The 17,549-nt window shown below is 33.7% G+C and overlaps 1 protein-coding gene across 1 annotated transcript; it reads right to left on the bottom strand.

Moving 5' to 3' along the window:
* Positions 1–12,804: 12,804 nt before the first annotated feature.
* LOC102581522 (histone H3.2) lies at positions 12,805–13,474 on the bottom strand. Its single transcript, XM_006366442.2, has one exon. It carries the CDS (start codon positions 13,401–13,403, stop codon positions 12,993–12,995), a length of 411 nt encoding a protein of 136 aa, XP_006366504.1. The 5' UTR covers positions 13,404–13,474; the 3' UTR covers positions 12,805–12,992.
* Positions 13,475–17,549: the final 4,075 nt, after the last annotated feature.

The following is a 17,549-nucleotide window of genomic DNA, read 5'->3' as shown; positions in this document are numbered from 1 at the left end:
CAATGGTTTTACCTTCTTGGAATGAGATAGTGCTTGTATGTTCAAATTTCACTAGTTCTACTTTTTGAAAATAGATTATATTGTGTTATTTCTGGACACTTTTTGTGAAATTTATGGCTTCGCCACTGGTGAGTTGCATACCTCGACTGTAATCAAAGTTTGGCTCAACATTCGTAGTAAAACTCCAATAAGTATTCCGTCCATTCAAGCTCGAAAAAAATTTAGAAAGAGAAATAGTTTTAATCATTCCTTAGGGTTAATTTTTCTCTCCTATTATGTCAGTTAAGATGCAGATTCAAAAAGAATTCATTTATTCGTCTTTTGTATTATTATTTATATTAAACATTATTTATTATATATACTTATTAAATAATATTATAATGATAGACAAATTAATATTAGTGATAGGATTTTACTAAAACTTTTTCATAAAAGAACAAAGCAAAGATGAAGAGTTAATGATCATGGAGAGAAGAATCAAAAGTTTACATGTTTTTATTCATAAATTCTAACAAGGAAAATTTAATAATTGACGGGGTAAGTAAAAGTATATAACGGTACTGTGAATAACGTTTTATTATTTCGTTATTTAGTATGGCAGAGATGTTGGTCAAAGTTGACGCTCAAAAAGTGAAACATGATAAGTAAAAATAAACGAAGATAACTTATACGTTTAGGGGAGTATTGTAGAAAACTAAAGTGAAAAAATCTGTTAAAATCCTAAATATTAATTTATTTATAAAAAAAATAAAATTAAGTTTTATCTTTATATAAAAAAAAATCACATTTGAACTAAATATTGTAACATGTGAAATGGTAGTTTTTTGTAAGTGACAAAAGAAATAGATCATTATCCGTATTCCATTGTAAATTTTATGATTACTTGAGCTTGAAGAAAGTAAAAAGTTATTTCCTCCGTTTCACAAAGAGTAACATGGTTTGACTTGGCACGAAGTTTTAGAAAATAAAGAAGATTTTTGAATCTTGTGATCCTAAATTAAAGTTATGTCAAATGTACTAAATTTCCCTTCAATTTTGTGGCTTTAAACATGTCACGTGGAAAGCTGAAATTAAAATGTTATAAAAAAAGAAAAAAGATCATTATTTTTTAAACAGACTAAAAAAGAAAGGAGGTCATTCTTTTTTAAACGGAGAAAGTACTAAATTTGTGAGTTACCAAACGTATCTCCAACCTTGTACGGGAAAAGGAAAACTTTCCATTTCCGAAAATACACGGGTAAAACAAAGTTTCTAAATTTCTCTTATAAAAGCGCACACTTTGCTAAACAATATCACATATATTTTTCTTGTTTCTAAACTTTCATAAATTGTTCATCTTTTGTTTTTGTTCTTGTTCTTTGTTAGAGTAGTGTAAGAGGAATGGAAATTGAAACAGTGTTCCTGAGTTGTTTCTCTATTGAGAAAAAGCCTCATGATATATTCACTTTAATAGAAGCTGCTCTCGAAGTTGGGGCATCAAAGGATCCCGCACAGTTCAAAAAGCGCAAAAATAGGATAATCAAGTTCCGATTCCACATTAGCATTAGACGACTGCATTCTTGATGATGAAGTAGAAGAAGTGAGTGTCGGTGATGAAGAAAAAGAAGAAGAGATTCATGCCCAAAGCTTGATGAAGAAGATTGAAGTGGCAATCAATAAGACCGTAAAAGTTGCTCCGCCGAAAACAAAGGACAATTGCAATGCAATTAAAGAAAGCATGACGGAGTTGAAGAAAAGATCGGAGAGTGAACAACAATTGGATACTGCTGATAAACAAGGAACACCCCAGTCCCATAATACTACTACTATGCCATCAAGAAAGAGGATGTCGAACATGTCCACCAAACGTGTGGGAGTTGCTCCTCGTCAAAAACAGCTCTCTTCTTTCAAGAAAATCCAGAAACAGAGTGTTAATACAGAAAAGAAGAGAGGAGGAGGATCACAACAGACCCCTACCCAACGGAGTAGTGTTAATGCAAAGAGCATGCCGCCGCCTCTGCCATTGATGAAGATGACTGTGGCCACTAAGCCTGTAGAAGTTGCTCATCAAAAACAACTTTCTGATTGTTCACCTCAGAAACAGAGCAACTGCAGTTCAATTACAAGACCAATGCAAAAAGATACACAAAGCATTAGTAATACAAAGAAAATTGAATCAAGCAAAAGGAAATTTGAGGAAAGATTAGCAGAGCAAAGAGAGTCCAAGAGAAGGATAGTAATGGTGGACTTTCATAATATGCTTAAATCTGCTAATGACTCTCATTAGCTTCGCGTTGTTGGAAATTTCTCGGCAGAATCTTTGTTCTTACTTTTTGTCTTGTAATTTTGGAGAGTGTCAGAATTCACTTCATTTTTTTAATCTACTGTGGGGTATTACCTTTGCTATGTATGAATGATCTTTCATTCCATAGAAAAGTTTGTTGTATTAAAAGATACAAATGGAAAATGAAAAGTTGTGATTTCTATGAAGAGTTGTGACCTTTATGAAAAGTTGCGACTTTTATGAAAAGTTGCGACTTTAGTTGTGACTTTTATGAAGAGTTGTGACTTTTATGAAAAGTTGTGACTTTTATGAAAGATTGTGATTTTCCGGTAAGGCACAATAAGAACATTTCCACACTACCCTTTATTTTCTATAAATTGAGGGATTTCCTCTCATTTTAGTTGAACTAATTTTTCTGGACTTCTTCCACTACTATTAAATCTAGTATTCTAAGTGTAAGTTACTGTCGTTGAGTGGTTCGCTGACACCGTGATTTTAGGTACCGATACACGGTGAGTACGATCGTTCTATCCTGGGAGGATATATTCCATTAACTTTGGGTACTTGAGGGGAATAATTTCCTGAAGGAGACACTGTGCATTCAGTGGGATCGATTTTCTTTCTTTGAGAAAAATATTTTTATATTGTTTCTAATTTGTTTCTGATTCTATTTTCTCTACTAGTTTTAATTTTTTAGTTTGAAAATACTCTTTAAACTTTGTTGTTTCTTACCAAGTTCTTCAAAGTTTTGTTCTAAATATCTTAGGAATACAAGATGAACAACAATCTTAAAGGAAATTACTATACTGTTGGTATTTCTTGTATTCTACTGATTGAGAGAAACAGATCATGGAAGTAGAAGATTAATGCATTACTTCTCCAGAATTCAGTGCTTTGTTTAGTAAGGTCGAAGTTAGAATGTACTAGAAAAATTGGTGGTATTTCGGTTAAAGATTACACCAAGTAGCCTTCTTATTATTTATCTAAGGAGGAAAATAGTTTCTAAAAGTTAACATTTTTGATATTTATCATGTATGTCTTTGGAAAAGATCTTTTTGAATGAATTTTCCTTGGCAAAAAGCGTTGCTTTTAAAATTCTTTAGTTTGCAGAATGAGAGATGCACATTTTTGTTTGATTAAATAGTATGTCAAAATGTTATAGTTGGAAGGCTATTTGAAAAGAAAAGCATATTTATGTGATAATCTATGAATATGTTCAATTTTGTTTGGAGACGGAAAAAAACTTTTGTAGTTTTGTACTCCATGTGAAATTTGATTGTGTATGATTTTTGTAGACTAAAAACTTTTGTAGTTTTCTACTCTGGATAAATTAGACTATGCAATTGGTTTGAAGAATATGAAAACTTCACATAATACGTCAAAGTTGTACTTTTGATTTTCTATAAACTTCATTGTTATACAGAAACAAATTGTACAAAAAAATTTGTTTTTATTGTTAGTATTTTAAATACTAAATGGTATGTCTATTTGTGATAGAGGAAAAATACCAGTGACTTAGAGTTTGTGATTTTGTGCCTCTATGGAATGAACTTTGACATTGTGTAAAAATTGTCAAATGAAATTGAAGCACTATAATTCTTTTGTAGAATAATATTTTCAAAAGTGGTTTCATGTTGCCAATGACACTTTGATAGCATGAGGAAAAAAAATATGTGGAAAAACTATTTTCAAATACTTGAAAAATATTTTGTAGATCATATTTAAAATGTGGGGGTTTTTGCTTATGACAAAGATAAAATTAGACTTAGTGTCTAATTTAAATTTGGAGCACAAGATATGAAATTCGATGATACTTTTGTATTATGTTAGTCCCACAAAATTCTTGGAGTATATTTGATATTGTGGTATTTCAGTTTCTCGTTTACTAGTATATGGTATGATTAGTATGAAACTACCAAATTATATGTATACTTGTTCAAAATGATTGAGTTCTTTTATGAAAAAAGTGTCATTTAAAATGTTGTGATTTTTCATGAAAAGATATGTCTATTAAATATAACTATTTGTATAGACATGAATATTGGTGAATAGTCATTTGTCATGTTTTGTAAAAGAAGCATTTGGACTATATTGCCTATATTGGACCCGATGAAACTTTGTTCATGGATAGTTCTATAACACTCAAATTGAAAGTTATGGAAAGGTCCTTCCGAAAAGGACATTTGACAAGGTGATGACTTTAAATAGTGTTTTATCACACAAAATTGTAAGAAAGCGGAACAAAATATTTGTGAGAAAAAGCTACCTCGCAGAGAGCTTTTCAAAATCAATATTTTATTTGTACTTACTTGCTTGAGTCAAACTGTTTGTGACATGAACACTTGGGGCATGTCAATTACAAAACCTTGTAAGGAAAACTGATCAACTTAGAAGTTTTGTCTAACTTTGAGTGCAATAAATAAAAATGTCAACTTTGTGTGGAATCTAAGTATACTGAGCATTCTTATAAATCTGTTGAAAGGAATTCTAATCTCTTAGAGTTGATTTACACTGACATTTGTGATATGAAGTCAATACCATCTCATGGTGAAAAATGTATCTCATAACTTTCATTGACAATTGCATTAGAAACGACTATGTCTATTTGCTGAATGGTAAGGATGAAACAATAGAAATGTCTAGACAATATAATATTGAAATTGAAAATCAGTTGGGAAAAAGATAAGAAGTGAGAGGGATGGAGAATATAAATCTCATTTTGCGGAAATATGTTTGGAAAGTGGATTTATCCATCAAATTACTGCCATATTCACCTCAATATAATGGAATTGTAGAATGGAAAAAAAATTGAACTTTGGAGGAAGTGATGGCTACATTACTTATAAGTTCAGTTTTACCGCAAAACTTGTGTGGAGAAGCTATCCTTACAGCAAAAGGGAACAACAAAAAGTTGTCTTTTCAGAAAGAAAGCAACAAAAAGTTTTGTTTGTTCAGGATACAATCTATTCCATATGAGAAATGGAAAGGAAGGAAATCCAACTTGAAATATTTCAAAGTGTGGGGATGTCTAGCCAAAGTCCAAGTTCCTATTCCTAAAAGGATTAAAATAGGGCCTATGACTGTGGACTGTAAAATTAGACTTGAGTAGTCTAGTGAAGGGTCTAAAAGACCTTGGAAAGAAAAAAAGATAATGTACTTAATAAAGAGATTCAAATGCATAGTAAATGTCAAAAGACATCTACTTCCTTCGAATATGATTTTGTAACATTTCTTGTGTCTTCTGTAGACTCATCCTTTTGGAAAGATGGTGTCAATACTGAGATTGATTCAATATTGAGCAACCATATTGGAAGTTGATTGATTTTCTTCCAGAAAATAAACCTTTGGGTTCAAAGTGAATCTTCAGAAGGAAAATGAAAGTCGATGGAACTATTGACAAATACAAAGGAAGACTTTTTGTCAAAGGTTGTAGACAAAAATAAGGTTTTGATTTTGTTGACACATACTCTCCAGTAACTAGAATTACATTCATTCGGATGTTAATTGCATTAGATGCGGTATATGACCTCCAAATTCATCAAATGAATGTGAAAACAATTTTCATAAATAGAGAATTGGAGGAAGAAATTTACATGGAACAGCCCGAGGGTGTGGTGGTTCCTCGTAAAGAAAAGAAAGTGTGCGAACTTGTTAAGTCACTTTATGGACTAAAACAAGCACCCAAACAATGACATAAGAAATTTGACCAAACTATGTTGGTAAATGGATTTAAGAATGATGGAAGTGATATATGTGTTTACATTAAAATCACAAGGTCATTGTTTGTTTGTATATTGGTGATATGTTGATTATCAGTAAAGACACTAATGACATAAATGCTACTAAACATATGCTAGAAAACAACTTTGATATGAAAGATTGTGGAGTTGCTGATGTGATCTTAGGTATAAGAATTCTTAGAACTCCAAGATGTTTAGCATTGTCACGATTTCATTACATTGAAAAGGTACTTAACTAGCCTAAATATTTGGATTTTAATATTGTCAAGACTCCAATAAATGTGAGCTTTGCACTTCAAAAGAATGAAGGTAAAAGTGACTCTAAATTGAATTATGCTAGAGTATTGCGAAGTATGATGTATATCAGAAAGTGTACGCGATCAGATATAGCATGTGTTATTAATAAACTGAGTCGGTTCACGCATAATCCCAATCAAACTCATTGGATGACAATGAAAAGAGTTTTGGGGTATTTAAAACATACTCAAAACTATATCTTGCATTATACAAATATCCTACAGTATTGAAAGGATATAGTGATGCAAATTGGATCACCGGAATCAAATGAAGTAAAATCCACGAGTGGATATGCATTTACTCTAGGTGGAAGAGTAGCTCTTGGAAATCTTCCAAAAAGACATGTATCGCTAACTCTACAATGATGTATGAGCTAGGTGCTCTAGATAAGGCCGGTGAATAAGTTGAAAGACTCCAAAATTTCTTGATAGATATTCTTTTTTGGTCCAAACCTTTGGCATCAGTATGCATACACTTTCATAGTCAAGATGCAATATGTAGGGCATGGAGCATGATGTATAACAGAAAGTCTCGTCATATAAGAGATAGACATATTACCGTTAGAAAATAACTACTCTCTAGTGGAATTATCACAATTGACTATGTAAAGTCAAAGGATAATGTGTCAGATCCACTTACAAAAAAGTCCTAACTAGAGAGGAAGTTGAAAGATCATCTAAGGGAATGGGTTTACGGCTTAGGACAAGTCATCATGGCAGTAACTCTATCTAGCAGACTGGAGATCCCAAGAGCTAGATTCAAGGAAAAAAACAAAGTTGTGACTGACGGTTCGACATTGTCAATCAACTCAATCCATTCTCATGATGAAGACAATGTTCAGGAACGAGGTCAAAACATTAAGGCTTGTTAATGAGTTAATAAAACTTTAAGTTTTTAATGATTTGCTAAGTTTGGCAGACTTGACCAAATAGTGTATCTACGTGATGACACGGTTAGAAATCACCTATATGAGTGTGAAGTGTAAGCCGTTTCAAAGAGAATTATTGTCAAAAGCCTATTCTCTATACACTCATGAAATCAGGAGGTGTTCATGGCTAAAACGAACACAACCGTAAGAACCATAAACGGTAAAGGGTTAATTGTGTGATATATGGTTGTCTAGGTATACACCAAAGCTCAACGGTTCAAAGATATCGTATCCACCGATTGACCAAGTATATACGACATATGTTCACTACTGAAAATCCAAGGGGAAACCTACTTATCCAGATGCAATTAATTCTTGCTTGTAAAGTACACATACTTGTCTGTTTCTTTGTCTTGGAATCATTCCCCATTCATGCGAGGGATTGTTGGGTATTAAAAGATGCGAATGGAAAATGAAGAGTTGCGATTTTTATGAAGAGTTGTGACATTTATGAAGAGTTGTGACTTTTATGAAAGATTGTGACTTTTCCAAAGGTTTGTGACCTTCCCGGTAAGGCACAATAAGAACTTTTTCAAACTACCCTTTGTTTTCTATAAATTGAGAGATTTCCTCTCATTTTAGTTGAACTAATTTTTCTGAACTTCTTCTACTACTACTAAATCTAGTATTCTAAGTGTACTTTACTGTCGTTGAGTGGTTCGCTGACACTGTGGTTTTAGGTACCGATACACCGGTGAGTAAGATCGTTCTATCCTGGGAGGATATATTTCATTAACCTCAGATACTTGAGAGGAATAATTTCCTTAAGGGGACACTGTGCATTCAGTGGGCTCGATTTTCTTCTTTGAGAAAAATATTTTATAATGTTTCTAATCTGTTTCTAATTATATTTTCTCTACTAGTTTTAATTTTCTAGTTTGAAAATACTCTTTAAATTTTATTGTTTCTTACCAAGTTCTTCAAAGTTTTGTTCTAAGTATCTTAGGAATACAAGATGAACAACAAAGTTTTCTAGTGTTAGTATTCTATGATATTATAATGTAGAGTAGCTCTTTTTAATGGTATTATTGTAGTAAGGGAAAAAGGACAAATATGTCTCCGAACTATCGTAAATAGTATGTGTATACCCTTCGTTATACTTTTAGGATGTCAGTGCCCTTGCCGTCCAAATTTTGGAGCATATATACCCTTCATATTAACGATGGTACACGTGTCTTAATCCTATCAGCCGACCCGATTAAATAAATTTCTACCCAAAAAAACCCACCTAATTAATTGAAAATCCACCCAAATAAAAAATACCCACACCCAAATTATAAGAGAAATTTCGCAGTAACTTCCGGTTGCCTTCTCGTACTTGAACATCTCTATTCGCCGGAGAATAATACCAACAGCACAACTCTAAATGCGTACACGCCAACTTCTATGTCACTATTACTATTAGTTGGAAACTCAGGTGTTATGTAACCTCTCACGACTTCAAACTCGTGAGTTCTAGTAGTAGTCGTTGATCCCCTACTATCCTACTTTGAATATGAGGCATCTCGTAAATCTCACCGCCATTCATCATGGTTTTGCTCTCGCTTCCGTATAATTATCAATCAGTGTCTCTGTTATTTTCGCCGCCATGGCCTTAGGGAAGTTTCCGGTCGAAACTTCATTAGTAAGAGATGAAACCCCACCATATCTATAATAGGAAGAGCAACATCAAGAAGTAGAAGAAGAAGAAGATTCACTAAGATACCTTGAAATCCAGTAATTCAGCCATTGAAGCCCCAAAAAATCCTCCCGTAAGAAAATTGGAGTCAGGGAAGAACAATAGGATATCTTTTTGAGAATGAGGATGATTTGGGGATGATGATTGGGGAAAGGATGTTGTTGTGTTTTAAGTCACTTAATTTGAAATTAAGTGAATTGATTGGAGGTTTTGGGATATATTAATTTGGGTGGATTTTTTAATTATTCATGTGGATATTTTAATAATTCGAGTGGGTTTTTTTTTAATTTTGGATAGAAATTTAACAAATAACGAATCGACGGTTAAGACACGTGTACCACCATTAGTATAAAGGGTATATACGCACCAAAATTTGGACGGTAAGGACATTGACATCCTAAAAGTATAACGAAGGATATAGACATATCATTTACAATAGTTCGGAGGTATATTTGTTCTTTTTCCCTTGTAGTAACTCAATTTTAAAAGAGTCTTCGTATGACTAAAGGAAGAAAAAGAAATACACAAAGCAAGTTATCCGCAAACCAATAAGTCTTCTTTATCTTTTAATCTGAGTCTTAAATCTTTTTGATGATTCAGAATTTAGTAATTGTATATTATCTTAGCAGAACTGTTGGTTTAATCATACTTTCTCGCTGGTACTTATGCAAACAGGATCTTAATGTGGATAGCAAAAAAGAGAAGCTTAGTGGCCGTTTGACTATAAAAATAAAATAAATATCACTATTGTTATTCAAGGTTGCAAGGCACAGTACTCATAAAACATACAGGAAAAGGAAAAAATAATTTTGAAAATTTGTGGGCAGTCCTAAATAATATGGGAAAAGGGGAAAAAGTTTCTAAATTTGTGGCCAGTCCTAAATAATATGGAAAAGGGGAAAAAGTTTCTAAATTTGTGGCAAGTCCTAAACAATATTGAAAAAGGGGAATAAGTTTCTAAAAATCCTTTATAAGAGGGGTTTGATGAGTTGAAGTTTCTTATTACACTTTTACCAAATTACTTTTTTTTTCCTCATAATTGTTGTTCTTGTTCGAGTGTGTGTGAGAAGAATGGATATTGAAAGAGTTTTCATGAGTTGTTACAAGATCGAGGAGCAGCCTGATGATATTTTCAATTTGATCGAATTAGCTCTGCGTGTTGGCGCATTCAAGTATCAGCCAGAGTTCGAAAAGCGCAAAGCCAGGATCATCAAGTTCCTCATGAATCCCTCCATAACATCAACTGATGATGATGAAGAAGAAGAAGAGGTTATCGAGGACAATGTTGGTGATCAAGATGACGTGACCAGCGTTGCAGAGCCTGAGAAAGAAGAGGATGTGTTAGGAACACAACTAATTACTGCAGAAAGCAACAAACCCTTGGTGACGAAGATTAGAATAGTCATCCGCAAGTCTGTACAAGTTGCTCCTGCGGAGAAACAGAACAATTGCAATGCAACAACAGAAAGCAGCATGGAGTTGAAGAAAACTAACTTGGTTCAACAATTGGATAAACAAGGAACACCACAGTCCCATAATAGTACTACTATGCCATCAAGAAAGAGGATGAACGAGTCCACCAAACGAGTACAAGTTGCTCCTCCTCGTGTAAGACTTCTTTCTGATTTATCTTTCGAGAAGAACCTTGACAGAGACAAGCAGAGCCACAAAGGTTTCAAGAAGATGGAGAGTGATCATCACACAGAAAAGAAGAGAGAAGAAGGAGCGCAAAAGACCCCTACCCAATGCAGGAGAAAAGAGTGCACCACTGGTTCAACAAAGAGCATGCTGCCGCCGTTGATGAAGATGAATGTACAAGTTTCTCCTCCTCTTCATCCAAAACAAAGCAAATGCAGTTCAAGTACAAGACCAATGCAGAAAACATCACAAAGCTCTGCAGTTGCAAGACCAATGCAAAAAGAAATACAAAGTGACACTGATATGAAGAAAAAATTTGAATCAAGCAAGAGGAAGTTCGAGCAAAGGTTAGCAGATCAAAGGGAAGCCAAGAGACGAATTGTATTGGTAGACTTTCATCAGATGCCTAAAGCTGCTAATGACCCTCGTGCTCCCAAGCGCTGTTGGAATAGGAAAAAGGGTTGAGATTATGATGATTCGAGTTGTTGTAAATTTCTCACCAGAATTTTTGTTCTTACTTTTGTCTTGTAATTTTGGAGAGTATCAGCACTCACTTCATTTTTTGTATGTATGAATGATCTTTTACTTTGAAATAGAGAAGTTACATTCATAAAAACAGATCGAAGGACATGATTACTTATGTCCTGGCTCTACGTTTTCTCTTGGCTAGTCGAGCCACATGATTACTTAAAACATCAGGAGACAACAATTTGATTACACTTCTCTACAGAAAGTCGATCACCTATTTAAGCAAGAAATAATTATTAAGTTAAGGGGCTCTCTAATCTGTAAGACTGTAACTAGTAACTAACACATCCCCTTTCTATAGTCATACATTCACAAACCCAATCAGCTCTAAATTCAAATGTAATATAAAGACTTGCAGGAGACAAGACATCTGAAAGTAGATTGGTTCATCTCAAATTAGAAACGAGAGAAATAATGAACAAGACTTATTTTGCAAGACAACAAAACTAAAATTACCTTATGAGGAGTAAGTAAATGCAAAGGCTGTACACTTCTCATTCAACATAGCAAGGATTTTTATAGTCAATGTTGAATTAATAAGAGTAGAGATTCTTAGGAGCAGCAGAGCACCTGAGACTAATTTTCCTGTAGTCTGGTTTGTTTCCAGATGTGCAATGAATTAGAATGCTTCCGCTGTTCTCCTAATACCTGTATTCATGGCTGAACACCTTTAAAAAATTTAATGTGATGTCATTAAAAACCTCTGCGTGGAAGTGCTGCACTCCTCAATGTCAACATGCTAAAGCTGTCTATTTAAATACAGAAAATAAAATTTTCAAATGTCAATGTTTGATCAGGTTATGTACCTCTTGTTTTAGCTTCAAACAGTTGACACTTTAAAGTTGCAAGGGGGGATTGGTGGTGGGAAAGGCAAAGTAATGTTTAAGAAAACAGAAGTATATGCAGCCTTCCCGTTATATAGCAGCAGATTCATGGAAACTTTAAACTAAAGCAAAATATTACAGATTTAATGACTTAAGAGAACAAACAGCTCTAGGCTTTATCTTTATATATGCTCATTTGTTCAATATGATGATATTTACACCAACACCTAACATCACAGTACATTTGCCCAAAAAAATCAAGCTCTTCAATTTGATCATCATAAATGAATATATAACTAGTCCATACCACAAAAGTTTCAATGAGTTGAGCAACTTACAACTTTGTGGTCTAAATTTGGGGCAGCCCTGTGTTAGCTGAAAAAGAATAGCTCAGTCTCAGTTTAAATGCAACAGCTGCAGCACCATGTTTCAAGAAGTTAAAATCAAACGTAAATTACTTCAAAACAGCTAGCACTTCAACCTATGGTAGCTTTAGGAAGAAAAATCAACGCCCACCCAGCCCCTACCACTAATAGTATCTATAAACAACCAAATTTGATTAACAAAATAAACTAAATTTCAACAAGGCATAAAGGATATGCAAAATCGTTGTTGAATTAATTATTAGCTAACTGTCAAACATTAGGCAATACAGAGTATTAGGGATCCATACATGAAACACCATTTCTATATAATGTATTACCAAAAGTGTCAAAACACCAGCTGGACCTTTCTTACAGAAAATGAAATCTAAATGCTTATATTTCTTCCCTCAATTGCAGAATACAATGCAACAAATAATCAAAATGTTAACGAATGAAACATTGAGCAAAAGAGAGCTATTAATGAAAGCCCTACACTCTATACTACCAAAAGGCAAAAGCAATAAAGAAGATTAACTCAAAATATACTCCGAATCATAGTATGGGCAGCACCTTCAATTGAAACAAAATGAACTACAGATTTCACTAACCAGATCACAAAATAGTACTAAACCAGAGGTTTACATAATTTGATTTACACTATCATTCAACAGAAGAAACAAACAAAGCCCTAATACAAAACACACATTAATCATAAACATAAAAGAAGATTCCTAAGCCCTTTCTCCTCGAATCCTCCTAGCAAGCTGAATATCCTTGGGCATGATGGTAACCCTCTTTGCGTGGATTGCACAGAGATTGGTATCTTCAAAGAGCCCAACTAGGTAAGCCTCAGCAGCCTCTTGTAGAGCAGCCACAGCACTGCTCTGAAACCTCAGATCTGTCTTGAAATCCTGAGCAATTTCCCTAACCAGCCTCTGAAATGGCAACTTCCTGATCAACAACTCAGTAGACTTCTGGTACTTCCTGATTTCTCTTAGAGCCACAGTTCCTGGCCTGAAACGGTGAGGTTTCTTCACTCCTCCGGTGGCCGGAGCTGACTTTCTGGCAGCCTTGGTGGCCAGTTGCTTCCTTGGAGCCTTTCCACCAGTGGATTTGCGGGCAGTTTGCTTGGTACGAGCCATTTTGATTGTCTGCTAAATTGAAAAGCAAATTGATAGATTGTGAAATGCTTTGATTGTGAAGAATGGGTGAATTCGAGAGATATTATTATATAGGAGTGAAGTAGGCGGGAATCATAAGAAATTTGGAAAGGAGTTTGAAATTTTGGGCTGTGAAATTGGAAGTGAATAATAACAGCCGTTGGATTAAGAAGATTTGTTGTTAACGGTCGAGATCTCAAATGTAAATGTTTGCTATGATACCAATCCGCGTGCTACTTTATTAACAAATGGATACTTGCCACGTGGATTATAATTTTCGCCACCTTCCTTTCAGGATATGGCTACAGCCTACAGATGGTAGGCCCATATGGGATTGGACCTTGTTTGTGTTTCCATCTTAAAATTTGCTAAAAAGTGATTGATTTCATATGTGGTCAATTTACATAGATAATCTATTATACTATGCGAATTTAAAATATTTCAGTATTTTTTAAATTAATTTATGTTGTTAGAAATATATTATATTTGTTTTGAAATAATAACTATTAAATTCATAATATTGAGTTATTGATAAATAAAATTAATGTAATATTTGATTCACAATTTTAAAAATTACACAATCAAATATGTAGAAATTATTTTAAGTTAAAAGTCATGCAATCTATTTGTACCACAATAAGTTCTATGAGATTCATGTTTACTTTTTTAATTAAACATTAGTTGTAATCTATTATTTTCTCTCGAACATAAATAAAGACAAGTTACAAATTGAAATTATTTTGCATAAATATATTATTATTATTATGTCTTCTCATTGTGATCATGTTAATTAAATGTAAGATGGATAATCAGTTTGAGATGGAAGTACACCCTCGTCTTGTTTAATTGGGCCTAGAAAAAAAGAAGATAAAACCTGAAATTTTATTTTATTTCATATTTGATTTGATGTATTAGCATAAATCGGTACAAAAGGAGTAATATATATTATGTGAAAATTACATAAAAAATACTATAAATCACAATAATTAGCAATTAAAATATCTAAAAATATATAATAATAAAAAATTGGTTGACTCCCAAATTTATCTGTCACTTAAATTGAGACAAAAGAACTAACATATATCAAGTAAAAGTTACGTGTAAAACGTACTATAAATGATAGTAATAATTAACAACTTAAAATGTTTAAATACATGTTAAAAATTGGTTAACTTCAAAATTTCATATGTATGACATAATTAAAACAGAAAGAGTAACATATATTGGACCCGTACTGGCACGGGTCGTATCTAGTATATATGTATACACACGTGATTAGTTTTAGTATGACTACACTTACAAATACTTTAGTGTATGTAATATGTTTTACAAAATAAAATAAAACATGGGAGCTCAATTTAAAGTAGAAGACTTTACTCAGCGGAAGAAATTGAGTATAACCACTTTTAGAAAGTATTTTTAACTAGTCAAATGATTATTCACTTTTAATATCTACAAATGCACTTGTAGTTAAATCTTAAAAAAGTTCTACATTATTTTTTTATTAGAGTTTGAACTTATTTCTGGAAAGTTGTGAATGTTGAAATTGAGTTTGTGCTTCTATGAATTTCGTTATAACGATTATCTGATTCACTATTTAAAACGCGACAATTTTTTTTGAAATTTAAGTCTTTATTAATGTAAGTTTTATTTTTATGTTTGTTAACATTACACAAATAAGGAAATTATTTATGACAGTAGTACTTTAAAGAGATTAAATATAGTAATATACTCGTAGCTCACAAACTTATGAGTACCTTTTTTGGTGTCCAAAATGATTATAATCAAAAATTTCAAAATATTTTTTTTTTAAGAAACACTAATATCGAACTCAACAATGATAGTCACTACTGAAAAAGCAATAACTTTGCGGAAAAGCGATGTAGTAAGACAAATATATGCTACGTGTTTTTAATTTATTTTTTAAATAATTTCATTAATCATTGATGTGCAAAAATATACAATTTGAGTCTGGCATACCAAACTTTGTACATGATCATTGAGGGGAGTTTACCAAGCTATACTTAATCAAAAATATGATTATATTCAAAACCTATTGGGGGTGATAGGTGATATGGGATGGTTTGTTCATTTTGATCCTGAAACAGTGAATATCACATTTGTCCATATTAACTAGCCCATTTACTTGATTGGGAAGCTCAGTATGCAAGTTGCAGACATGGATTGACTCAAAATTATGGCTCATGCTTGCCAATTTATCAGGTGGTCTATTGGCTTCTCGGAAATAATGCTTGACTTCAAAGCCATGATTTTCAACTAACTCTTGGATTTCATTAATGATGTGTAGAATCCTCCAAGGCACTTTCCATTCTTTTATGACGCATTTATTAATGAGGAGAGAGTCGATTTCTTCAATGATCATACTATGCCATTATTTACACACCATTTTATGCCAAATAACGTTGAAGTTGCTTCCGCCATGTTGGATATTCCTGGTTCCAGAGGTATTGAGTAAGCACAAATAATTCTTTTTTCGTTGTTTCTGACCACTCTCTCTCCTCCACATATACCACATAAACAACTTCCATCACTACTTAACTTGACAATGTGGGGGGATGCTTGTTCCATTTAATAGCTCTGGAAACTCTTTGCTAAACATTTGCTTCAGAAGCGTTGCAAATTGCACTCGATTCCTCTCATAAGTTAGCTTTTTAAAACTTCATTTTTAGAACCAGCACAAATGTATTTAAAACATTAATTTTGGTCCTATAGAAGGATACCCTCAAGTTTTCAAACTTTCTACTATATCTTGCTTCCCATAGCTACCACACTTTGATTAGGGGAAGAATTTTGATTATATATTTAACACCCCGTATGCTAGAAAGACCAAAATGCAGATTTTCAGAAGTTGCAGGTGCCACCAACGGAGGCCACCTACGGACCGTAGGTTGACCCACGTATTATAGGTGGGGTCCGTGGTTGGCCACCTGCAACTCCCTCCCTAGAACCCTAGAAAATCCAACTAAGGCACGACCCATGGCCGGACCCACGGACCGTAGGTCAGACCATGGGCCGTGGTCCAGGTCCGTGGATCATGACCCTCAGTAGCCCTCTCTGAAGCCGAACGACGACTGACTAGGAAAGACCATAGGTCAGTCGATGGTCCGTCGGTCAGGCCCATCGTTGGCCCCGACAGCTTTTAAGTTAGGGGTCGTTTGGTCTTTTCCCTTATGCGTTGGACCCCTAAACTACGTTGTTTTGGTCAGTTTATGCCTAGTAACTTAATCAGAACTTATCCTAGTCAATTCATTCTCCAAAATTCATCCAATTAGAACGAAAATATGAGAAGCAATCGACTAAACCCTCTCCAAGAACGCAACAGGTTTTCTTCAGTTCCATCCCCAAAATCGAAAGATTTCTCCGTGAAATTCATCACCAGCTATGTGAGATTTCACTGGTGGATTCCTTTCATCCACTAGGTCCCTAGTTTTCAGTCAGAATTTTGATTCCCTAAATATTGTTTAGACCTAGGGTTTCTAGAACTTTAGATAATTGTTGTGATTTAGCTGTTAGGATATTCCTAATCATATTATCATGTTTCTGTAATGATGTTGATTAGTTCCTTGCATGAAATTTAGAACCCTAGTGGTGTAGATTCGTTTAGTTCATGAATTACACTAGCTAGGACAGATAAACAGATATACATGCCTCAATTTTCAAATGTTTCATTATCAGTACTTAATGTTGCATTTTCAGTTAGCATGTCAGAATATTGATCTATCCAATATATTTCAGTTATGTTGTATTGTACATATTTCCAGTGGGAGTAGGCTTAGATAAGTTAGACTAGGGTCAGTCACCCTCATAGTCCAGAACTACGTGCCCCGTAGGTTTATAAGTCCCCTCTGTAGGCATAAGTTTTAGTGATCACGCCAGCATACCTCTATACCCTTGTCAAGGTATATTGGGTCCTCTTGATGGGGCGTATACATCGAACTCCACGTTTAGCTCACGTGATTTTATGTCGGTTAATAATAGCTCTCACAGTCAAATTCTGGTACATTGACCAGGTTCCAGTTATATTTCAGTATTCAACTTCAGCATGTTATGTACTTGGTCATTGCATTCAATTTAGTTTATATTCAGTATATATCAGTATTTCCATCA

The sequence above is a fragment of the Solanum tuberosum genome, unplaced genomic scaffold (assembly GCF_000226075.1).
Source record: "Solanum tuberosum cultivar DM 1-3 516 R44 unplaced genomic scaffold, SolTub_3.0 scf00608, whole genome shotgun sequence".
In the NCBI taxonomy this organism is placed as follows: Eukaryota; Viridiplantae; Streptophyta; class Magnoliopsida; order Solanales; family Solanaceae; genus Solanum; species Solanum tuberosum.
Note: the sequence above shows the minus strand (reverse complement) of the source record. Positions and strands in the feature narration are given on the sequence as shown.

What these genes read in the sequence shown, in the direction of transcription:
- LOC102581522 (XM_006366442.2), bottom strand. Translation starts at nt 13,403, where the DNA reads ATGGCTCGTACCAAGCAAACTGCCCGCAAATCCACTGGTGGAAAGGCT.